Consider the following 25,306-nt stretch of genomic DNA (forward strand, 5'->3'; position numbering starts at 1 on the left):
TTTCATTATGGACAGTCAGAAATCATTCAATTTGCAGAATTAACCATCTGAGTCTACTCTAAATTTTATAATAGTCATGTACACATTTGGAATTACTCAAATTCCAATAAAATAAAAGGACCCATTTGTGCATCATTGGCCTTCTGGCATTCCCTTAAGAAATATGCCAAACCCACTTACGAGGTAAATACCACCTTGCTGTGTAGAAAACTCAGTGTGACACCCATGCAAAGCAAATAGGAGGTACCTTCGCCACTAAAAGGTACTATCAGCTTCGGAGAAATGCATAAATATTTCTATCATTTCAAGTGGGAAACATGCCTCCACAATGTTAAAAGTAGCACTAACACATTTGCAGTCTTTAAGTGAATTGGAATGAATGCACAGAGAAAGGGTAACAATATTTTATCAGTTCCTGCTGAGTAAAAGTTCTTTGCAAGAATTTTCCTCTGCAATTTGCCACACCCTATTCTACTTCCATTTTAGACAACTGAGTTTGGCTTCTTGTACCATCAGCTTTGGAGCTGGCCATTTTGGAGTTTCTTTGTTGACTTTATGTTATGTGGCAATTCTTTAAAAAATGTTGCCAGATTTCCCAAATGAGCTATTTTTTTAAACAGCTGAAGGTGATCAAATTACTGAGGAAAATGTGGAAACAAAGACATACAATTGATTTGGCTCCAAAGGCACTGACTGAAATAAGCAGAGGATTGCATTAAACCATGATCGGATTAAGTGGGAATGACTGTGCCTTAATACTAAACTTTTTAATTGGATTCTAGAGTCACTGTTACATGAAGTGCATGACCTTCTTTGAATTCTGGCAGAGTTCCTGCCTCTCCACTGGATCCACCTCCGGAGTGGAGAGACCTACTTCATTACTTCATTTTAAAGATCCCATGGAGCCCAGCAGAGAGAGCTGATGAGGAGGATTCCATGTGGCAAGGGGATCCCAGACTAGGACAGCCTGCTAGGAAATTAGGCTCAGGCACCCTTGTGAAATGTAATAGTGTCACACTAATAAGTGGATTTGTGTTTGCTCCTTGTGATTTTCTCCATTTGATTTGGTGGTTTCAGTAGTTCTCAAAAAAGTCTTTGGTGTTACATAAATATTGCCTCTTCCCAAAAATGCCTTTCCCTCCATTTTGTAGGTTTCCTCCAGCACACTATAGAGTGGATGGCACACAAAGGTAAGGGATGGCTTAGGCACAGTCTACTATCACACTGTGATTTCAAGAAGGAAAAACATGGGTGCAAACAATAACAACCGAAAAGTAAATCAAAAGCTGTGAAGTGTTAAGATGTGGCAAAGTCAACTATCCTCATGACAGGGCTTGTGTTATACCTTTGAATCACCCCGTGACACAACTGAAATATAGCTAAATCCAGACCTGCTACCACACTGCATCTGAATTTGTTTACTCATTCCCACGGGCCACCAGGATTCCTTCCTGCTCCTTCCCTTGAGCTCCTATATTATTTACCGTCTTTCCTACCCATGTGGCACTTCCAGTTCTGTCTCACAGTGTGATGAACGGCATATCTTAACAACAACCTCCTGAATTCCCTCTCATAACAATCTCTACTTGCTGTCTAGCACAATATCTCACAGAGAACAGATATTTGCAAGTGATTAACAAAATAATTCTCATTGCAATAAACTTACTCATCTCAAATCCAAATAATTGGAAATTCAAAAAACTGGCAAATCTTTCTGCATAAATAAGAAAGAGATACCTGCTAAGTAAGCAAATTTATGTGAAGGGTTTTTTTAATTCCCAGTATATAATTAACGTTGATCATTCTGAAATTCTGTGAGGTCTTAAATCAAAGAAATGAATTATAAGTTACTATTTTTTGTTATGTATATTAATACAATGCACTTAATTTTTATGAAGTTATAATTCAGGCAAGGCATATGTGATATTTAGGCAAACTAAAATACTGAATTAATTTAATCCTCAGCCATTTACTTGAAACTGTTAGACATGTATTGAAGGAGTGAGAAGGAATAGTATTGTACTTCAAACCACCAGAGATATAACTTCTACAAATGGTGATAATACAATAGGAAAATAAGAAAAGGATGTAAACAATGCACAAATTGCTAAATAATTTTTAAAGTGTTAGTCTCACTAGTAATAACCTATATGAATTTAGCCATTTTGCCTTTTGAATCGGCAGAGACTTTTTTTAAGAGCGAGGGGGCAAGGAAGAAAGAGAAATATCGATGTGAGAGAGAAACATTGATTGGTTGTTTTTTGTACGCACCCCAACCAGGGACTGAACCCGCAATATAGGTATGTGCGTCGACCAGAAATTAAACCCACAAACTTTCAGTTTGCAGGACGACACCCAACCAAATAAGCCACACAGGCCAGGGCAGATTCTTTTTTTTTTAATAACAATAAATCCCAATGAAAATAAGCTGGAATAAATGGGCATTCTTATATACAGTTGGTAAGGGAGTATACTGGACGTGTTTATCAAGAGTCTTAAGAATGTCCATGCTTTAAATCCAGTAATTGCACTTTTAGGAATATATCTTATGAAAATAATCAGAGAAACACATCAAAAGTCTATATACAAGGATGTTATCAACGTAACTTCTTATAATTCACTGTAAATAATAAGACATTTATAAATAAAAATAATAACCAATATAAACATTATTTAGTTATGGCATACCAATGTGATAAAATATTATTCAGTCATTAAATTTTGTTACTCTAATAACATAAAAAAAAGCTATTAATAAAGTGAAAATTTATCTTTTAAAATTAACATGTATCATATATACACATATATGTAACACGTACTCTATATGCATGTACATGTAGCAAAGGCAAAAAACTAAAATGTCGATAGTGGATATCTAGAAAATAGATTAACGATGTACTGTATTTTTTCTTTATACTTCTCTGCATTATGTTAAATTTTTCTAGAATAAACCTGTATTACTTTTATAATCAGAAAAATTATTTCCTTAAAAAAAACTGAGGCAAATTTTAGGTACTCTCACTTCATATTGAAATGGTTCCCAAATTCCTTTTCTTTACATTTCCAGGGTTTACTCTTTGTGAATAGTATTAAACAGCAAAAGATCAAGCACTATTAAACTTCTTTCCCATGGGTTCAAGTTCTCAGGTGCACCATTTACCATTTTTCAATGTCCAAATGACCATATGCTCTCTCAGTGTCTATACATTTCACTTACTTTCTGCTGTCTTTTCTATCCCTCCCATCTTACAGAATTATCTGTTTCTAAAGGCTCTCATGTGAACTGTATGACTTTATATTTCCTTCTTTGGAAGATATAACTTAAACTATTACTTATAATTGAAAAAAATAGAAACTCTTGCCATGTAGTTTTTTAAAACAACTTAGTTTCATGTGAGTCATAGATAGCATATTCGTCATTGTTTAAATGGAGTAAACCCTACTTTGGAGCCATATTTCTTTTTCTCAGGAACTTCATTTTTTAATGCTTGGGAATATAGTCTATATTTAGCTGCTAAAGTTTTAGGCATATTTTTGAATCCTCCAGGTCTAAGTTTCAAATTCTATTGCTGTTATAGCTTTCCTGTTTCTTCTTTTATTGAGGAGAAGGGAGTGGATGGAAGCTGGTGTTTAAAGGTTAGATCTGAACAAACTAAATGCAAAATGTGCTGCCTCTTTCATCAAAGGTATATATTAAAAACTATGAGTCTCTTCTCCCATAATCAGAACCTGAATTTTAGCCTATTGTGGAGTGGTGGAAGGAGAGCTAAATAAAAAGAAAGAAAAAGCAATACTAATTTCAACCAAGTTTTTCTTACTTTTTAAATTTTTCTACAAATAAAATGCACACATTATTCTGGCCTCCTCTTTTCCATCTCCCTTCTCCTCCATTCTTTCTTACCCCCCCACCCTCAGAGTCCAGCTCCCTCTCCTTCCTTGTCATTTATTAAGCTGGTGTTTTTCAAATGTATGTTCCCCTTAAAAATTTTTCCAGTGCCTAAGATAGAGAAGCTATAGGGGAACCCACCACCTACCACCTTGTATGAGGTTGAAGTTTTATTCCCACAGAAACAGCTTTCTTACCTAGTTCTTCTGACCCTAACAAAGCTGATTCCTAAACCCTAAATATGTCTTTTGTCAGAGAGGGTGAAAGAACTACAGCTCCAATTTTTAACTCCACACAAACTTCAGGAACAGAAAAGGTACCAGTACTCATAAAGAAATAACTTTCCTAAAACACTGGAAAATCTCGATCCCAGGTTCATAAGCCACAGGGTCCCCAAATTCCCTACAAGGCTTTGCATGGGGAGACCCAACAAGGCCAAACCTCACAGCACTCTTGGAAGCTCTGCTCTTACCTGCGCAATATAAAAACACTGGCATTTCTGCAGACAATAGAGAAGTAGACCCTCAGACTTCGAACTCCCTAGGGAAACAATGCATCCAAAATGATGGCCTGATGCTATGTTTTCGAATGTACAAATCTTCACTTGTTTAACTTAAATATTTTAAAATAGATCCTATATTATTTATTCTTGATTAAACCTCTTATAGATGGTTAATCATTAATGGTTTCTTTACAGTTGCTATGCAAACACTTCATCCATACCTATGACATATCAAATCTCACAGACATTCTTTAATTGGATTCATTTATTTCTAATCTCTTTAAGCCCTTACTACTATAATGCTTGACTAAATATACATTAAACTCTATTATTTAAATGGCTAAAATAAATTTGAGATGTATTTTATGAATAAAAATTCACAATTCCACAAATGTTCTACCATTATTATTATGTGCCTCAGAATTCAGACACTATTTGCAATTGCCTTGTAGAAATGCTGTGTTTAACCAAAATAATTTCTAAATTGTTGCTAGAGATTTTGGATTGTCCACCAAAATGCCAAATTTTTCATTGTCTTTATATTTAAAGTCAGAGAGCTTGTATAGTTCCATATAAAATATATAGTTACCAATAGAATCCATTACCAAAAATATAATAGGCAGCTACCTGTTTTTAATATTTATAGGATTTAAGAAGGTTTCTTGACCCACTCATGAAGATTTCTCCATAATGGCCTACTGACTGATGTTTAAAATCTAGTATTAGATATTTATTTCTTTGGCTTTAGACAGATGGCTCAGAAAGGAATAATAAAGTTACCCTCATCTGTTATTTTTCATTGATTCATTTCAACAGTTCTTTTCCCTAGAGCAGTAGTTCTCAAACTTTACCATGCATCAGAAGTACCTGAGAAGTTTATTATTAAAACACAACCTACTGGGCTCTGCCCCTTAGAGCTTCTCATTTGTAAGTCCAGGGTGGAACCCACAGTTTTCATTTTTAACAACCCCTTGATCCCGGGTGGCACTGATGCCGCCAATCATGAGGCCATACTTTGAGAACTAGAGCAGTTGTTATCTGGGATGAGAAAAACTAAAGGAATCTGGTGAAAGGGCACCACAGAGAAGATGAAAAACCACTGAAAAGGGAGGACACTGTTCCAAAGACCAAGTTCGCACTTTCCCTACTGCCTGACCTCACTGCCTATCTTTCACCAAACTACTTTCATTCCTCTCAGCCTCCTTTTGGGCACCTTCTATCCTACAGACCCCATAACACAGGAGAGCCTTAGAGCTTGGTCTTCGGGTGGCTTCTCTGTTAACACCCACTTTCTAGTGATCTCATCCACTCTACTGGCTTTAAATTTCCAATCTCCAGCCAGGAATTTAAACTGCACAGACACTCAGATCCAGCCATCTACACCAAACGTCCACTCAGATAAGAGACAGGCATCTCAAATTAAGCATTCCCACGAATTTGTCTCTTCTCACCATTCACCTCAGTTGCTCAGGCTAGAAACCTAGGTGCTATTCCTGACTCATTCTTTTTTTCACAATTCATTCCTAATCCATCAGCAAACCCCAGCTATCTTCAAAACATATCCTCAATCTGACTTTTCACTACCTCCTTCTTTCAAGTCATTATCTTCTCTCACCTGGGCAATTACAATCACTTCCCAGCTGTTCTCCCTCCTTCTGCCCTTCACCCTCCCCAAACCCTATTCTTCACACCAGCCAGAATGATATTTTCATAGCTTAAATTAGCTCATGCCATGCCTTTGTTCATAACTCTCCAGTGGCTTCCCAAAACCATCAAGACCCAAAATTGTCTGACTCTACTATCCTAACATATCACCTTCTGTTCTCCCATTGCCTTTCTCCACTCCAGCCAGTGACCTTCTCTGTTCATCAACTTGCCAAGCTGGTTTCTGCCTCAGGGCCTTTGCACTTGCTTTCTCACACCAGAATGCTCTCCTTGCGGTCTCAACATAGCTGCTTCCCTCCATTCAGGAATCTTCAGGGAAAACTTCCCTAACCACTCTCAACTCTTTGTCCTGCTTATTTTTTTTCCTTTCATTCCCTAATTTTATATAATATATTTGTTTATAAGTGCTATCTATTTTTTTCCCACTAAAATGTATGCTCTATGAGAGAAGGGATCATGTCTGTCTTGGTCACACATAGCCCTAGCACAGAGAAGGTACTGGGGAAATATTTGCTGAGCCAATGCAAGAACCGTCCTGTTTGCCATAGGGAGAAATACACTCTGCAACATTTCTTACCATATTCTTAATTATAGCATCAGAAATTAAGCTGATTCTAATGATAGAAATTTGTTTATAATGAAGGCCCTATTGAGTTGACAAAGAGACACAAAGAGAAAAGAGATTATAATGTAAAATGCCACGTAGCCTCTCTAAATATTTCCTTTTGGTTTTCAATTAGCCCTCACAATAAAATGCTACCCTGCACTTTGCCATTTCTTTAACTGCTCTAATTGGAGGAATAAAATGGACACCCACTCCACCCTCCTTCTCACGGGCTTCAGCCCGCCAGCTCTCCTGAGCTCTAACCCTGCAGGGGTCCCTTTCCCGAATCCAGCACAAGAACGACTTCACTTTGTCAGGACTGTAGTAAGATTTCAACAGCTAATAGAAAGGCGGTGACTTCCAACACTGTAAGTCTCTTAACAGCTTATAAAAACCAAAAAGAAAAGCCTTATGTTGCATTTGGTTAGTTCTGAGAAACAGCTGCTCTTTTCCTGTTGTATATGTAGACACCAATACCAATTAATGGGAGTGTTGAAGGAAGTTAATTCTCGTGAGTTCTTACCTTCAGCAACCACAACACATTACAGTCATCACAAGCACAGAGAGTAAAATGAATGATTGAAGAGCAACAGCAAGCCACCAACCCCTGAAAATGCTCAGAACCAAGGAATCTGTTTTTGTAATGGTTTTTAGTAGGGGGAGGCGAGACAGCACGTTCTCAGACTGCGTTACCAGCGAATGTTGCTTTTCTCTGAGAGATGTAAAAAGTGGCAAGGGACTTGGGTTTAAAAGTACAAACACAGAGAGAATCCCAACTTAATGGGTACCATTATGACATCCAGTTCAATATAATGAGGCTATTTTCACAATCTGGCCAGCAGCCCATATTAACATGGCTTTACTAATGTGGATACAACCAATTCTGTTTGAACAAGAAATCCCCAGGAAAAAAAAAAAGATCCTTTCACGGGCTCTATCCATTTAGCAATCAGTCAAAGGAAAAAGATCCTTCTACTTAAGACAGAAGCTCCCCTTTGAATCCTGGTAAAATATTAGATGTTCTAAACAAAATAATATTCTATGTGTGTGCTTACCGATAGCTGTTTTGTGAAAATGCCGTAACTGTTGATGGCTAAACTGATGAAGAGGAGATGGAGTCAGAGCTGTGGTGAGCATATTACATGCCTGCTGACTAGGCTCTGAGTACCCCTGGAATGTGAAGCAACCGAGTCACCTTGTGAAGACCCCATATTGGACAAGACAGTAAACTATGTATAGACCTTTGCAAAAATCTCTGCAAAGTATCACATTATTTCTTAAATATTCAGTGGAATCATATGAAATTGCCAATATGGGACTATTTTAATATACAGAAGTGGTGATTCCATATGGTTCACCCCAGCACAATATTACCAGCTCAAAGAGAATCTGGGCCCTGAAGTCCTGCCTCTGGGTCGGCATGCCCGCTCATTAGCTATGCTGTACTGGCTAAGCCTCTTGGACTTGCTGAGCCTCTGGCACAGAGTAGCAGCCCCTCAAATGTGAGTCCTTCTTACTCCCCAACCTAAGTATGGCAACAAACAGAGCATCTTTCCATCCCTCCTTCAGGAGCTGACAATCATCTTGCAGTCTCTCCAGGGTAGAGCAGCAATACAAAAGTTAAAAAAAAAATGCTTAAAGTAATTAGCAACATTCTAAAAATGTAACAAATCTACAAAGAGTTTTTAATCTAGAGTGATTCTTCAATTTAAAAATTTGCTGACAATAGTGTGGTGCAGGCCAGGAGAGGAGGGGCGGGGGCTGAGTGAAGGTGGGCAAAATGGGGGAAATGGAGGACATCTGTAATAGTGTCAACAATAAAAAAATTGCTGAGATTCAGAATCCTATTAGAAGTCAAACCCCAAAATATTTTAAAATCCCATTCAAAGCAGAAAAAACTATCACCTCACCATCACTCAAGCACGACTGCTCTCTCTGGCTGAGGTAATGAGATATACAGGACCTGCCTGGGACAATGTCGTCCTTGTGAGAACTAAAGTTGGACTCTTTAGACTGCAGCCAGATCTTTGCTGCCAATCATGATCTCCCTCAACACATGTGGACCCACACCTAGGGGCTAGCTCCTCCCACTGCCTCCCCCTCTCCCCACCATCTAACCCAACGGGAGTCTGACCACATCTGCAAGTTTATTCCCCAGCAGTGACCCAGGCAGCGCCAGGCTACTTCATGCTCTCTTTTTTCTAATAGTGGATGGAAACTCTTCCCTCCAGGAAAGAATCGCAGTCCTAAGCAAGCCTACAGGGAAATCAAGCTAGGATTCAGCTTATACTTGTGTTTATTTCTTTTTCCTCCAGATACTGTCTTATTTGTTTTGATCCCCAGAACTTGGCCTGACACATGATAGGTGCTCAATATACCACTTATGAATGCTGAAAGACCTACTAGTCCTAACTGGCTGAAGAAGGCTCTGACAATCCTTTCCAGATGTAGCAGAATCATTGATGATTTCTCATTCGTGGCCACCCTCTGCCTTTCTAAGGTTCACGTGTTTCCTCCTTCAGTCCAAATATTCACAGACATTGATTTTTGTGTTTATTGGCAAGTTAAAAATTATTTTGTTTAGCCCTGGCTAGTGTGGCTCCGTGGATTGAGTGCCAGACTGTGAACCAGAGGGTCACAGATTTGATTCCCAGTCAGGGCACATGCCTGGGTTGTGGGGCAGGTCCCCCACTGGGGGCATGTGAGAGGCAACTAAACAAAGTTTTTCTTCTTCTCTTCTTCCTTTCCCCTCTCTCTGAAAATAAATAAATAAAATCTTTTAAAATTTATTTTATTTAGTTTCATTGAAATAACCACCCTAATAATTCACATTTACTCAATGTTACTTTGTGTTAAATACAGTGCCAAAAACTTCCATCATTGCCATATTTGATGTTCCAACAACTCTATGAGGTAGATGTTATCATTATCTGCATTTAAGGAATTAAAAAAAATAAAGACAATGAAGTTAAACAATTTGCCCACAGTTGCAAAGCCAGTGAGTGGCAGCAATAGGATTTGAACAAGCAATAGACCCAGAGCCCAAGCTCTTAACTAATATGCCATGGTGCCTAATAAAATGCAGTGAGATCTCATTTCATAATACACTTTTCAAATACCTTGTAATACCACCCTGTGTTTATCAGGGTTTCAAACATCTCACTAAGAAGCCTACGCTGCATCAGACTTTAATAACAGTGGGATTATGATGTCAAACACAGCACTGGGGAGACCTTCTGGTCCTGCAAATCTGGAACCACCTGTACATGTTCTTTGTACCTCCCTCTCCTCCAATCCACTTGTGTTTGTGGTCCTAATGTATACTTCACATTTGCTTTCTACAGATAATTTTAAAAATACAACCATTACACATGTGGTATCACTATATATTCATTTGAATAGATTTTTACATTCATTTAGAACAATTATAGCCCTTAAAACTTTAAAAACTGTGTTCTATGCCTAGATGCTAAGAAATACTAATTTAGTCCTAAAGTTGGGTGAACATGTTGAAGACATACCAGTACTAATTTAGGAAAGGTAACAGCTCTAGAGAAAATAGTTTCCAATCCTATGGAACATGTTCAGTTCCAACAAAAAATATTCAAGGTAAAGAAGGAAAGAAAACCCACCTTAGACAAGAGCAGTGAGACAAGCACTGTTAAATCTAATTTGAAGAGTGATAACTGTGTTTCAGGGGATACTTATGGGGAAAGAACAATGAGACAAATATGTATAAGTCCCTGTTTCATCTCAAAAGACTCTACTTCTGCTTCCCTAAAATTCTACTCCTTCCCTGATAGCTCCACCCTCACTTCAAACTCTTTTGAATTTAACGTCCTAAGCAAATAGTGTAAGTGTACCTTATTGCTTCAAACTGTGCTAACCTGAATTCTTAAATATTTACATGGAATGTTTCTATTTTGCCATCTAAATTATAAACGACTCAAGAGATGCCAAAACTTCTGCTTCATCTGTTCATGCAATAAATCACTGCAGTCTTCCATACTCTGTGAGACATTGGTGATACAGCCATAGCCAGTCCATGCAGAATAACAGGGAATATACACAAGACTCCATTGAACACCATCAAAAATACCACTGTTGCTCCTTGGCCAGTGTGGCTCAGTTGGTTGGAGCTTCTCCCATTGGCCAAAAGGTCGCAGGTTCAATTTCCGATCAGGGCACATGCCCAGGTTGTGGGTTTGATTCCTGGTCAGAGATGTGGACAAAAAAGCAACTGATTTCTCCCCCTCCCTACTCCCCCAACCCCTGCTAAAAGCAAAGAAGGAATGTCCTCAGGTGAGGATAAAAAACTTTTTTTAAATACTAGTGTTGCACATTTTATTTACTTTATATTATAATTACTGACATTGATCAAGTTGACAAAACACTGATTCCAACTAAATTAACCTTAGAAATTTAACAGAAGTTAGTCAAAAGTTCTTTTTTCCTATAAAGCAGCATTCCACCAGATAAAGGACTTCCATCTGGTCTGGCATAAATGAAGCATTTAGTAAAGGCTGGTTTACCTCCTTCCCAACAGAAATGTCAGCTCCCTTTAAAGTATACAGCAACAGCAGTGAAAAACAGGGCGAGCTTAACTTAACTGTAGAAACCACCACACACAAAAGCACAATGCTTACAGCTGTGTGTGTTGAGGGACTGGGGAGGAGGGAGAAAATAAACTTAAATTTGTGGATTTGAGGATTTAGAAATTCAAGTAAAAGAGGTAATTATTTGTCCCCTTCCAAACTATTTCAACCAACATCCCACAATTGGCAAGTGTTAAGTAGTTAAGATTCTTTGAGCACTTGCTTTCTACCAGTCACTGTGCTATATATATATTGTCTCATTTAATCCACCTCAATCAATCCTTAAAAATTTGGCACAACTGTCCCCATTTCACAGATGGGAAAACAGAGTGTCAAAGAGTTCAGCTGTGCTCAAAGTCTCACAACTATTACACAGCAAAGCATATGCAAACCCAGATCCACCTGACACCAAAGCCCATGCCTTTTCCTTGCAGATTTCTTTGCATGATCTTATGGGGTTTTAGAAAAACAAAATCTTGATCCTACTGCAGTATAACTTCCCAGAGTAAAAGTCACAGATGGTAAACAGATGGCCCAGACTCAGCCAGACCCTAAACATTGTCAGTCCCCACAAAAGTTTCCTCCTCATCTTCCTCAGCCCTGCCATCACCATGGACCACCTGTCTCCCCTGACAGCTCCCTAGACCTTGGAACGGCTGAGGCAGGGGAAAGGAAGTAGTGACAAGTTACTCCTTGAGACTAGGCAGAATGTTAAATTCCTCCATTGATAGGCACTCAGGTATTTCCAGGTTTCCCCTAAATTCCAACCAATCCTTTCTGCAGCCAATCCTTTTGGTTTAAGCACAGACACCAGAACTTCAACCCAAATAAATTTTCTTTTATTATCTGCTCATCTGGAAAGATGTCACAAGCCAATGAGAACAGGGAATAGAGAGGAAAGCACTAGATAAGAAGAAAGAAATAGCAGCCTTTTATTCAATTATAAAGATAGGTATAATCCAACACACATATGCATACACCCACACACACAGACCTTGTACCAATCATAAGAGAGTGTTTGCACCATGAATAAACTAGGTCAGAAGACAAAAACAGCCCTGTCTGGTGCGGCTCAGTGGATTGAGTGCTGGCCTATGAATCAAGGGGTCTCTGGTTCTATTCCCAGTTATGGCACATGCCTGGGTTGCAGGCCAGGTCCCCAGTAGGGGACGTGTGAGAGGCAACCACACATTGATGCTTCTCTCCCTCTCTTGCTCTCTCCCTTCCCCTCTCTCTAAAAATAAATAAAATCTTTTTTAAAAAAGAGACAAAAACATGATTTTCTGGCGTTCAAGGAAAGCTACATTGGAATTGTCCATCCAGGCATAACAACATGTATGGATCCCTGCCTTTAAATAAGGTAATGATCCATGATTTTCCATGATGTGCCTCAAAGATCAGAAGCCCTTCCCTCCCAACAGCTGGGCTAGAAAGCCAGAGATGAGTGATGGGACTGGTCATGTAGCACACACCAACTGGGCTCCTCCCAGGAATTAAAGGAGCGGTCCCGTGAGTCAGTGCCCTCCAGGTCAACAGTAATGGAAGAAGTGGAGGCCAGAGAGGACTGTGGAGGGGGAAGCAGCTGAGCAGCAGCCTTGCCAAAGGGCCAGAGGATGACACACCTGCCCAGAGCACGCAGAGAGGCTCTCCATCCCCCAACCCTGAACAGAGTCCCCAGGGGACAGCCTTTCCTGCCATTCTCCATCAAAACAGAAAGGGACCAATTCTGCATCCCCATCCACACGTGGACACACACACCATCTAGGAAATAATCCACTGCCACAGGAGGTAATTTGTGCCTCATCTGACAAAAAGGATGACAGGATTTGCCAATCCACTGACACTGGTTTTAACACTTTTGTTTAAAAAGGACATAAAGGATTAAATCTGGTGGCAAAAATGAAGTAATTAGCAATAACATATCTTTGTGATCTAAATGCAAGCAATTCAGTAAAAAACTAAAATGTCTGCAGGCCACATTTTTTTTTTCTTACAAAAATCAAAATGTCCTTAGTGAGACACAAGGACAAAAATGGTTTATTCTTAATTGAATATCATTGAGAAGATAGCTTAGCTAAATTTAAACCACTAAATCATCAATATCTGTACTTATGAAGTAGCAACAGAGGCAGCTTTTTGATCTTCCATTATGAGATCAAATGAAAGCCTATCCAGAAGTTGGGTGGACTGAACCTTACAGGCCTTAGTCATTTAAATCCATTCCCTGCTCCCGACATTTTCTCCCCTCCATACTCCCCTAACCCACCTCCAGACAGAGAACCTCACAATACGATAAGAGCTGACTCCCTAGGCTTTAATCCTAGGTTCATGAATTACTAGGTATATATGACCTTAGTTTCCTCACCTAGAAAATGGGGAATGTGACCCCTGACCAAACCACCCTACAGAGCTGTCAAAGGAGCAAATCAGGTAACATATGTGACAGTACTTTGAAAGAAATATGTATTTGGCATTTGTAAAAGATAAAATAAAAAAGGAAGCACAAATTTTGAGCATAGATAATTAATTAAAAACTAAATGCAGATTATTTTGATTTAAAAAAATTATATATAAGCGAAAGTATATGAGAATAAGATTATTTAAATGAGTACTAGTGTTACATACTGTAAAGTAGACTAAATCTCCCAGCTCCTTCTTTTAATAAAGTGTTTAGTAGTTATAAAATTACTATTAATTACTATTAATAGTTTTGGTTGTTGTATCTCATAAGTTACTATTAATACAATTGTGTCTTCAATTTGTTTCTATAAAGATTCAGCTACATAAAATGTTATTTGATCCCTAGCCAGTGGTGTGGCTCACTTGGTTGGAGTGCTGTCCCATAGACCAAGAAGTCGCGGGTTCCAGTCCCAGTCAGGGCACATGTCTGGGTTGCAGGTTCAGTCCCCAGACAGGGAACCTACAAAAGGCAACCAATCAATGTTTCTCTTTCATGTTAATGTTTTTCTCCTTCTCTTTAAAAACAATAATCATGTCCTCAGGTGAGGATAAAAAAAATTTGTTTTAAAGATCATTTGGAAAGCACAACTGCAGCTTTGATGTTCAATATTATCATAACAAAGATCAAACACAATTAAGGATCAAATCTAATTTATGAGTATACATTAGTGCATGACTATTATTTTTAATGGTCCAAAAATTAAATCTATGCAACATGTGCTCCATAGATTCAAGGCATTAGAATCCATTACTTTATATTTTGCTATAGCTTGCTAAGTCAAAAAGTGCTTCAATTAACATTATTTGTAATATAAAAGACTAGTTTGGTGAACCAGGAAAATAAATCTATTTCTGTAACTATACATATTATTGGCCATATATTTAAAAAAGGATTTTTAAAAAGCATTTTCTAAAATGTCCTAATAGTAATAACAATAATATCCCTGGATCTTTAGATTAATTTTAAAAGTTTTCAAATGCCCAAATTAAGTCACCACTATTCTACCTGAAAGAGCAAACTAATACAAGCATATTTTAATGTTTGCTGTTTTATGGTAAGGATACATAAGGTTTTATTTTCACAGAATATGTTGACACTTAAAAACCCTTTTAATTGTGAGAACTACAATGGTTTCGTGCAAAGAAGAATAAAAATTATGGGACCTGAAAAAATTACAATGTAGAGACCTTTGTTTTCTCTCTTATGTGAAGGAAGTATGTCTCCTTTGGCACTTGCCCTAACTTTTCCAATTCAAAAAGGTTATTTAGTAGGTAGCAAATATATAGGCCACTAATGTAAATTGTCTCTATTATGCTCTTCGCAACACTAAAATAGAAATTTTAACACAGGAAATTACCTCCTTCCTTGTAATCAGTGAATCACTCTAAAAGAGTGAGACTTTTTACTATAATTCTGTTCCATCCTAAACTAAGGAAATAAACAAGCAGAGTAATCTTCCTTACCAACAAAAAAATTATTGAAGATATTAAATCTGTCTGGTTCCAAAATTACCAAAACACTCTTTAAATCTTCTCTCCCTCTTTTACTTTTCAGGCAAAATATCAGAATTGTATTAGCTTGTAATTCTCATCAGAAGTCCAGTTTAAATACACTAACATTTACTACATTCTACCATCACAGAAGACTTCTCATAAAATATTGTCTATCAATCAGACTAATTAAGTTCATATATCAGTGAATACTTAAAGAATTTCAGTGGCAGATTGTTTTTAATGGCACCAATAAACTAGCTTTCATCTATATTTTTTTCAATCTTCTACACGCAGTAATTTTGAACATTTTAAATGTGCCCTATGGAGAAAAAAGTGCACATAAAAATCGATGTGTATAAGTAGAATAAAAATGGATACATAAACCAAATTTATAGACCTATATGACCTACAGACAATGACATTTTGACTTAGCAAGCTACAGCATACTAGATTAAATTTTTTGATCCTTAAAAATAGTCATTAGCCCTGACCAGTATGGCTCAGTTAGTTGGGCATTGTCCCATGCAAGAGGCAAATGATCTATGTTATTCTCCCTCTCTTTCTCCCTTCCTTCCCCTCTTTCTAAAAATAAATAAGTAAATAAATAAATATTTTTGGTGTTTACATAGGTTCCCATGGCATTAAATAGTCTTGCGTAACCCCCCCGCAAAAAATTTTTTTGAAAGGCTAACAAAATTTAATAATAATAATCATTATACATTCTTTTAACTTTTTGTACGTTTCAAAAATTTGTTTTAAAATATTTTAAAATGGAGTTTTTACACCTCATTGGTTTATCCTTAAAATAGATTTTTAAAAGTTTTATTTTTAAAACATATAAAGTTTAAGAACACAAAGAGAAGCAAGACTTTTCACTTTTCTAGAAATTCCTTTTCATAGTTTATTGGATGTTCCACATTTTTTTTACTCCCTACACACTAATTAACTAATGATTTTTATTGGCAACTAATAATTAATACTACTAATGAAACAAACCCCCAAAAAAGGAATTCAAGAAAACTACTTAGGTTTTACACAATATGCTTTCCTCTCCATATTTTTCTGGACTTTCCCCACCATTCACTGTTGCTAGACACTAGCTCCATTAACCTACCTTTCTTACAAATAATTAAGGAGCAGGGCCTATCACACTGAACACTTATCTCAAAGCCTGTGAGCACCAAAATTTGTAAGAGAGATTTTTTTTTTTAATGTGGCACATAAAGCTAACACAGCCTGTTTATCTTACAGAAGATCATGAACTAGCCAGTTTTTTTGTTTGTTTGTTTTTGGTGTGGGATTTTTAATGAGTTTTTTTTTGGGGGGGGGGGTTAGTGATTTGGAGGGAGCAGGCTAAGTTTTAATGAAGAGCTTTAGAAGCCTCAGGGAACTTCAAGAAGCCAAAGAAAAACTAAGGGAATTTTAAAAATTTAATCATAGTATCCAGTCGCTCTCTTCTCCAGAATTTCAGAACACCAAATTTCTGTATGGTGGTCACACAAAGCCAGTAAAGCAGCAGGGCGTACACCACCAGCTTCTAAAATTCCTATATGCACTGTTGTAGCTGCTGGTTAAAACAAGGTACTAAATATTTGTATGTTTACTCCTTTTGTTAGATAATGGTGACTAATTTTTTCTAGGCATATTTTAACTGCAACAATAAATTTACCATCGGGAATTTAAAAAATGAGCTTCTTACGAATGTAGCTTCCACCAAATGTCACACCTTCATTTGACGAATGTTTATTTAAAGTTCTCTCTACTCTCATGACACGAAAATCCCTTCAAAATGTATGCTATTAAAATGTCTGAACTTGGAAAACATCTGGCCTGTCAAATTACTTGGGGGGGCTTGTGGTTCTTTAAGTACATTGCTTGAGATAGTGTATTTGGAAAGAATTCACTTATCATTCTCAGGCTTCATAGAGAGCTAGTCCTGAAAACAAATGTATGTTGTAGTTCACTGCTACCATAGAGAATCAATAGTCATCTATTTAATTTGCTAAGACAATGTAAATCAGTAACTTCCGGCCAGATGTGTGATATACACATCAAACAAACTGCAACCTGTTCATTATGAAAATCCTGTCAACACACCCACAGCCACTTGATGACATTTTATCTAAGGCAGTTTCCACATTTACAGCTATAAAAATTGTCCTAAGAATTTTTATAAAAGATTGTGAGCTGAGACTCATAAAAGGGTAATCAATTTCAGCTTTTCATTTTGTGTGCTTGTGTTTACTTCCATTTTCATTTAGAGGCATAAAACATTCAGGAAAACATGTGCCATGCTATTTTTCCTTCTGTAAATCATTTATCCTCATTACATCTTTTAAATCTGATGTAAAGTTGGTAGCCTAATCCTGCAGCTCTAAAGAAGTGTGTAAAGTGAAGAATGACAGAGTCAACAGAAGAAAGAAAATACACTTATGCACTGGAAAACAAAACAGAATATTTCAAAATGACTCCAAACATAAATTAAGTTTACCCATTGGGAGGTCTAACTTGCATTCTGATCATTTATATGGGTCTGTGTGACTATGTACCCTGCTGTTTGATAAAAAATGATTACTAACCACAGGCACCCACCAGAGAACAGAGAGTATGTATAATGCTTGTGATGTCTCAGACATACAAAGCACCTTCTTAAAGAATGTCAATTTCCTTTCCATGGTAAGTAGACATAATTTTTCACTCTTTAATACTTATGCTTCACAGAGTGGCTCATTTCATGAATTATGATTTGCCATTTTCTCTTATGTTTATTTTAATAATATGAAAAACTGCATTCATAAAATAGATGATTTTGTTTCATGATACCGCAAATATTGCTATGTTTTCTGTTCTGTATTAAAATACACAGCCTTCATGCTATTACAAAAACCTACTAGTATTTATTTTGGCACTTTACTAAAATTAAAAAAAAATTCTTCTTAGTAACCAGGCATTTTCTTGAGTACTGAATTCTCATCTAAATTCATTTTCCAAGTCTATTGAATTAAATTTTCTTATTAAGGGGGACAAAAAAGCAAATAGTGTTATTGCCAAACATAGTATTTCCAACTACTACATTTTTAATTTGTCAATTTAAAAGAACGTGGAATGAATCCAGTCCTCATCACCTATAGTGTAGTCTGATTCCAAAAAGCACTCCTTGACCAACATCCTAAAGTCAAACTAGCATTTCTACCAAGGGCCTGGTGTGTCAACCCTTCCAAAGTAAATAATTCCTGAGGTCCCCTAAAATCACAAGAATTTCAACCTCCACAAAAAGAAAAAAAAAAAGACAACTGCGCACACAAAAGGGTTCTTCGTAGAGGCTTCAACCTTTCGACTTTCACAAACATTATACAGAACGTGCTTTCTTCTCCAGCCGCACACCAGGCCACGTGATCAGCCTGCAGGGCCACACGATTATGTTTCTAGAAAAGAATAAGGCTCAAACACGGCTGCCCAGGCCGCCTAGCCAGCCACACCCGCAGGTCGCACCGCAAGGCCGGCTCCTCACCCAGTGATGCTGTCACGCAATGCGTGCGGGGCCTGGGCGCAGGCCAAGACTTGCAGCATTTGCTCAGGTTCCTTTGCTTTAGGGAGGTTAAAGTCAGATCCACTTGGTCACTTAAACCCCCTTTGTGGTTCAGGGGGAAAATCACTCTCTCAGAACTCTTAACTTTGATTGGAGACTCTGGTTAAAATTAAGAACTTCAAACCCAGATTTGAAAAAGTGAAACAGATGTCCTGTTTGTTATCCATAAACGGCTCCGTACGGCGGACCCTTTCCTCTCTCTCTCTTTTTTTCTTTCTGCCGCATTAAGTTTTATTTAATGCAGAGTTCGCTTAAAAGGTTAAAAGAGAGTAGAAAGCAAATATGAACTGTGGATGGAAAAACTCCTAAATCTTTCTCTAGAATATAACGAAGGAAGCTCCTTCATAAAGATGAAAGTGCTCAAGCTTCCGCCTCCCAACGCAGGCATCGCTGAAGTCGAAACCCGCGACCCCCGGGTACGCTCGTCTCGCAGAACCTGGTGGTGGGTGCCCACCACCTGCACCCTCGTGGGGACTAGGTAAAGCTTGAAGTGAGAGAAAGAGCCCCAGATTTGCACTCACGTAAGAACATAGTTGACGCTGACGATACAGTGTGGCCTGGACGAGCGGCTGTTGTGCACGATGGTCGCATAGCTCTGCACCCATACCCAGCCTCCGTGTTTCGCCAGGAACCTGTAGTACTTGGTGGTCACCTGTCCCTTCACCAGCACTGGTGGAAAAACAAAAGGCAGCTGGTGGCGAACAAGCCCGCTCCTGATCGACCCCAAATGCAACCCCTGACAGTGAGAGTATGGGTCCCCTGTGGGTCCTAATTAAAGTGCGCCAGGGCAGGAGACAGCGACGCCATGCACCTTCCCAAATGCACGTATTGTCCTGTTAATTTGTTTCGAGTCCTCGAGCCCTCACGATTAGCAAAAAAGGGGAATATTTAGAGTTGGGGGATTCTACTCCCATCCCCCACTCGATTTTCTAACTACGTTAGGTAGCTGGGGCAGCTCACTCCCTGGTTCGCCTTCCCTTTCCTGGGAGATTAAGCTCAAAGCAAAACAATATCAAAAACCAAGCGAGTGATACGGATCAATGCGCGTGAGCCAAGTGGGCTAGCCTCGGTTTTTCTAACCATCTTTAGTAAGGTTTGCGCGGCGGGCGGGGACGGGCAGCATGTCAATAGGAGAATAAAACCCCTCCCTGGAGAATTTCGCCCAGAAACTCAGAAACTCTACCTCGCCATGTGAGGGACCGCGGATGTCAGAGAAACAAGGGTTGGAGCAGCCGCTCGAAGGATCTCACCAACCGCCACCACTAGCTACCGGGGCTCCCAACTGTCCCCTGGCTAGGAGCTTCTTAAATCACGACCTCTCCCCTCCCCCATCCCTACTGTGGGGACTCGCAGGGTTTGTGCGGGTGCCGCAGGGTGGCGCCTTACGCAGGTGGTGGGCGCAGCGCAGGTGGAAGGTGTCGCAGCCGTGCACGTGGTGGTACAGCGTCTTCTCAATCAAGTCCTGAGGTTCATACCCCGTCAGCTCTGCCACTCTGCAGAGAGCAATCCCCGCGGGATGAGCGCGGGGTGTGGGGGCGTGCCCCAGCCCACACGGCCACCAAAGACCGGGGTGCCCCCCTCACTTCGCAGGGCCCGATCAGTCACCTCATCTGCAAAATGGGCTCCTAAGGTCGACGAGGATCTCTCAGCCACTGTGCAGGGCCGCCCTCCCGCTAGGGATGATTCTTCCCCTCCTCCCTGCCCCCTCCCCCCGCCACCCACCTGGAGTCCAGGAAGATGAGCTTCATGTCCAGGCTGGCGCGGAACATGAACATGTTGCTGTGCAGCTTGATCTCAGTGACGGCGCTGGGCGGCAGAGAGTGGCCCACGGCCACCAGACCCACATTTTGGTAACAGCCATCGAAGGGGGACATGTCCAGGCTGTACTGGCGGATCTTCAGGTAGCCGCTGCAATGAATGACCTGCGGCGGCAGAGAGTGACAGGGCGAGACTCAGCTACTCAGTCAGGAAATCACCCAAAAAGGTGGGGAACGGACTAAAACCTTGAGACTCAGCCAGGCCACAAACGCCGCTTGGGTCACGCCCCGCTCTCAAGTGTCCAAAGGTACTGGTGCCCTAAGGTGCCTCAAGAAAACGACTGTACTGCCTCATTGAATTTACCTGGGGGCTTGTAAAAATGCAGAAGCCTGGGCCCTGCCACCCTGAGGCACCCGAATCGCGAAGCGGTGCCCTGGAACCCGCATGTTTAATCTCATTAGACCGGAACACCACGTATTTGACCTAAAGCCTCGGTTCTTAACCTCTCTGGGGGTCAGAATCTGACGCCATGAGTAAACTCTACGAACCCACCCAAGCGACCAGTCATTTCCGACGCTTGACACATCCCTAAGGCCCATTATGGGCCCTAGATTTAAGAGCCCCAGCGGCTCCTCAGTATCCCGGCCCAGTGAGACTGTCTTAAAACGTAGTTCCAGGGGTTTACAAAGTTCACTGTCCCTCGTGATGCACCCCCTCCGGCAGCCGGTCGACGCAAGCGGGGAACGCCTTCCGGTGCTGTCCCGGCCACCAGAAAGTCCCTCCCATGCATGGAATGCCTCTAGTCCTGTCCCCTTCGCGTACACCTGGCCAAGTGGCCTCGGCCGCCAGGGGGCATAGATGTCCCCTCTCAGCCACGCACCTTGTAGCCGCCGCAAGTGAGGCCGGCGTTTCTCTTGGCCAAGACGCACTTCATCCTCAGGAAGAAGGAGCGCTCGATCTCGTACTCTGGGAGAGAGGAGCGGAAGGAGGCGCAGGACGTGAGACAGGCGGCGCAGCGCCACGGTCCCTGCCATGGCTAACTGGGGAAAAGCCAAAAGCGGACCGCGATGGGCCCGAGTGTGTCTCAGGCACGCCTCCGCCTTACCCTGGACAAAGTGAGAGTGGTAGGGCTGATGGGCCGTGAGCACCGCTGTCATCTCGTCGTGGTCAGCCGGGTGGATGTATTCGTAAATGCTATTCCCGGTTAGTTCTACCTGTAAACAGGAGGGTATCACCATCTCCCAGTGGTGGATGCCACATGGAGGGACTGGAAGGCTGGGCCAGGGGATCCACAAGCTTGTGAGGACAGGAGTCAGAACACTGGAGTCGGCCCTGAGTTCTAATTCCAGTTCTGCTGTTGCAGCCTATCTAAGCCTCAGTTTCCTTATCTATGAAAGGAAAGAGGAGGAGGAGGAGGGGGAGGAGGAGGAGGAGGAGAAGTAGCTCCCTGGCAATATTGTGGTGAAGATATCATGACATATGTATGGAACCCATCTCCCATATTGTTTGGCCTCTGGTAAGTACTCAAAAAGGTAGCCACTGTTTGGGCTTGGGGTGGAAGCTGAAGAATATAGGTAGTGGGGAAAGGGAGAGATCCAGCCCTCCTGCCCCTTGAGATGTTTTCAGTGCCAGAAATGCACATATAAAACCTTTGGGAAAGCCTTCCCACCCCGCACCTCCTGCCTCCAGCTCTGGTTGTAAACACTGAAGGCCAGAGGTGTGGACCACTCACCTACCTGAGAAAGACCCAGGTGGACTGAGGCTGTCTCCGAGATGTACATGATCTTCCCATCTGGGGCCACCACAAAGATGAAACCATCCAGGGTCTGGGGAGATAGAAATAGAGTTGAATGGAGAGCCCTCTGGGACATTGGGACAAACTGGACTGAAGGGCACAGAAGTTAGAGATGCCCAGACAGACGTCCAAAGAGATGGAGTAGAGAGGGTCTGGCAGGAAATAGGGCATAGAAACCCAGCCACAAGAGTCTCTCTTTTGTTTTTGTTTTTGGTTGTGTTTTTTTTTTTTTCCCCAAATTTGTAAGATCTGGAAAATGCAGCACACTGGAAGAGACCCAGAGGAAGTAGTAGACAATGCTACTGCCCTCCAAGATTCAGGATTTACCAAAATAGACAAAGCAGACATATCAGGAACATACACACAGAAATATTGTTTGGATGGGGAAGGGGCGTGGTACACAGCCTGCTATAAGAGATGAGTTAGGTTCCTGGGGTGATGATCACTGAAAGAACCAGAGATTTCCTCTGTCAGTCTTGGAGGACTCCATAGTGACAGCACCTTCTAATGGAAAGACTACTAGCAGGGTTTGGGAAATAGCAGCATTGGATGATGTGGAAGGGCTGGCAGTCTGAAAAGCTATAGACAGAAAGCAGCTGGCCAATGGCTCTGAAAAGAGCCTGGGAGAGGGGGATTTAGGAGATGAGAGGCTTTCCAGGCAGCAAGTCCATAAAGAAGTGCTATAGTGTGATATGTGTGTGTGTTTACATTGATGCATCAAACTGACAGACTCTCCGAGAAGGCAAAGCTTAGACTTTCACTGTCCCTATATTTCTGTGAATGGGGCTTCAATCCAGGTAGTGGAGATATTAGGATGAGTCAGATCCTACTCTAGGGAGCTGGAAGTTCAGTAGAGGACTAAAGACAGACACAATGACCACACAGATGAATAGACAGTGCTGTGGTGTTGGGGGCCCAGAAGCTGAGTAGTTAGAGGCCTGGGGAAGAATCAGAGGCCTCAGAGGTGCTGTTTGAGCAGAGCCTTGAAGAGGAAGCTTGAATTGGAGTAGGGAGGGGGCATCCTAGGCAAAGCAGGAACTGGGGTAGGGAGGTCGGGGGAGGAGGGTAGATCTGATGATTTGGGTGAACCAGAGATAGGGCTGAGGGAGTACACCACTGCTGGATTTTTGCACAGTTTGAGATGCCAATCTGAGAATTTAGAGATATTCCTGTAGGCATCAGGGTCCCAATGGAGGTTTCTAAGCAAGGAAATAGCATGCTTAGATGTGTTTGGTTTGGTTTGGTTTGGTTTGTTTTTTTCTGACAGAATGTGAACTGTAACCTATAGGAGAAAAGAGTGGAGAAGAGGAGGTCGGAAAGCAGAGTCCAAGGAGGTTCCAAGGCTGTGGAATTTATAGTGGCAGAAAGAGAAGCTGAGACTGACTTCAGTGTTATTGAGTAGAGGGTAACACCATTAACCAAGACTGGAAATTTAGAAAAGCATGTTGAGTTTTTGTAACTGGAAGTCTGGAAGAGGACAATAATGAATTCTTGACTTGGAAATGCTCAACTTCAGTTGTATGCTGATTTCCATTTGGATGTATTCAGTTGGCAGTAGGAAATGAAGATCTGGAGCTGAGGAGGGGTGTCTAGACTACAGGAACCAGCTAGAGTCATGCAAATGTGGGGAAAGGCGTTGAAGTGATAATGTTGGCTGAGATCACCCAGGAGGCCTTGACGCTGTGAGATGAGAAACAGAGTGGGAACCTTGGCGGAAATGCCAGCATTTACAGCCAGACAGTGATGAGGAAACCAGAGAAGTAAGAAGAGAGGGAGAAGAATCCAGGAAAGTGTGCTACTTTAGAAAATGAAGGGGAGGGAGAAGGTCAAGTAAGAAATGTCACCTCCATTAAGCCCAAATGGCACCTTGTCAATGAGGTCCTCTGCCACACAAACACAGCCCTACCTCTTAATTTTCTCCACAGTATGTACACCACCGGTTACACTACACAGTGTACCTGGGTTTGCAAGGCTGCTCTCTTGAGAATGTAAACTGCATGAAGGCAGGGGCTTTCTGTCTGGCACACAGTTGGCCTTCCTATATTTGTGGAATGAATGAGGTCAAGTGGGATAAGAGACAAGTATGTTATGCTGCATATCAAAATATGGTGGAGCCTATGCAGAGGTGCCTGTACAGCATGGGTGTAAGTGTGGGGCAAGATGAGTGATGGAAATTGAAAGTGTAATTAAGTCTTGTGAGAAAAATGGAAAAGATTGGGCAAGAGCTAGAAGGAGTGACAGGCTGTTTGGAATTTGTTCACTTGTTTACATTGATGGGAGAAATTACCTGGTAATATGGCAAGATTGCGTGAGTCAGTTGTGGAGAGACAACTGTTCAGGCCTCCCCCTTGATGCCTGCTTAGGTTTGAGGCGCCTATATCAGAAGCTCACCTAAAAATGGCACGGAGAGTTGTACTATTTTAAATATTTGCTAGGCGACTAAAGCAGGTGACCGGCAATTTAAAACGGTGTACACTGCAAACATTGGGTAAACTCATTGCCTGGGGAGGTGTACGTGCGCGCGTGCGGGTCTGTTTGTGCACAGCCTAGGCGGCCTGCAGTGAGGGTCTGGGGGCCATGGAAAGAGAGGAGAGAGCCCAGGAACTACCCGGAGGAGATGAAACGAGTTGCAGGCGCAGCTGGATCCGGAATGTGTGAGCTTAAAGCATTGACTGGCATTTCTACCAGATTCTCCTTATTTCCTGTGTAAATCCTTCATTTCGGAAGGTTTTGAAGCCAGGCCTCGGCAGCTTGGCCTGGGGGCGCTCCGGTTCTCTCAGCCCAAAGGTGTCAAATGGCGCCCCTCCCTGGGTTCAGCCGTTCTGACTGGGACCTTGCGGGGCTCCGTTTCAAACCCAACGTCACCTTGCCTCCCTCTCTGCCTCTCGGGGCTCCGCCCGCACCCAGAGAAGCTAACAGCTAAACCTTTTAACTGTGGAGAAACCGTCGAGGCTGCAG

General features: G+C 41.1%; 1 protein-coding gene across 1 annotated transcript in view; it reads right to left on the reverse strand.

Annotated features, from left to right (window-relative positions):
* The window catches only part of SIM1 (SIM bHLH transcription factor 1), a 71,701-nt gene that overhangs the window by 36,220 nt on the left and 10,175 nt on the right, over nt 1-25,306 (reverse strand). The window contains exons 3-8 of the mRNA XM_054569759.1: nt 22,286-22,379; nt 21,659-21,763; nt 21,434-21,519; nt 20,518-20,717; nt 20,182-20,288; nt 19,317-19,464 (exon numbers count right to left, since the gene is read on the reverse strand). Coding sequence (XP_054425734.1) covers nt 19,317-19,464; nt 20,182-20,288; nt 20,518-20,717; nt 21,434-21,519; nt 21,659-21,763; nt 22,286-22,379 — 740 coding nt within the window. The remainder of the gene's footprint in view (nt 1-19,316; nt 19,465-20,181; nt 20,289-20,517; nt 20,718-21,433; nt 21,520-21,658; nt 21,764-22,285; nt 22,380-25,306) is intronic.

Source organism: Pteronotus mesoamericanus, unplaced genomic scaffold (assembly GCF_021234165.1).
Source record: "Pteronotus mesoamericanus isolate MK-2021 breed Mesoamerican mustached bat unplaced genomic scaffold, CSHL_Meso_final contig_20, whole genome shotgun sequence".
NCBI classification, from domain to species: Eukaryota; Metazoa; Chordata; class Mammalia; order Chiroptera; family Mormoopidae; genus Pteronotus; species Pteronotus mesoamericanus.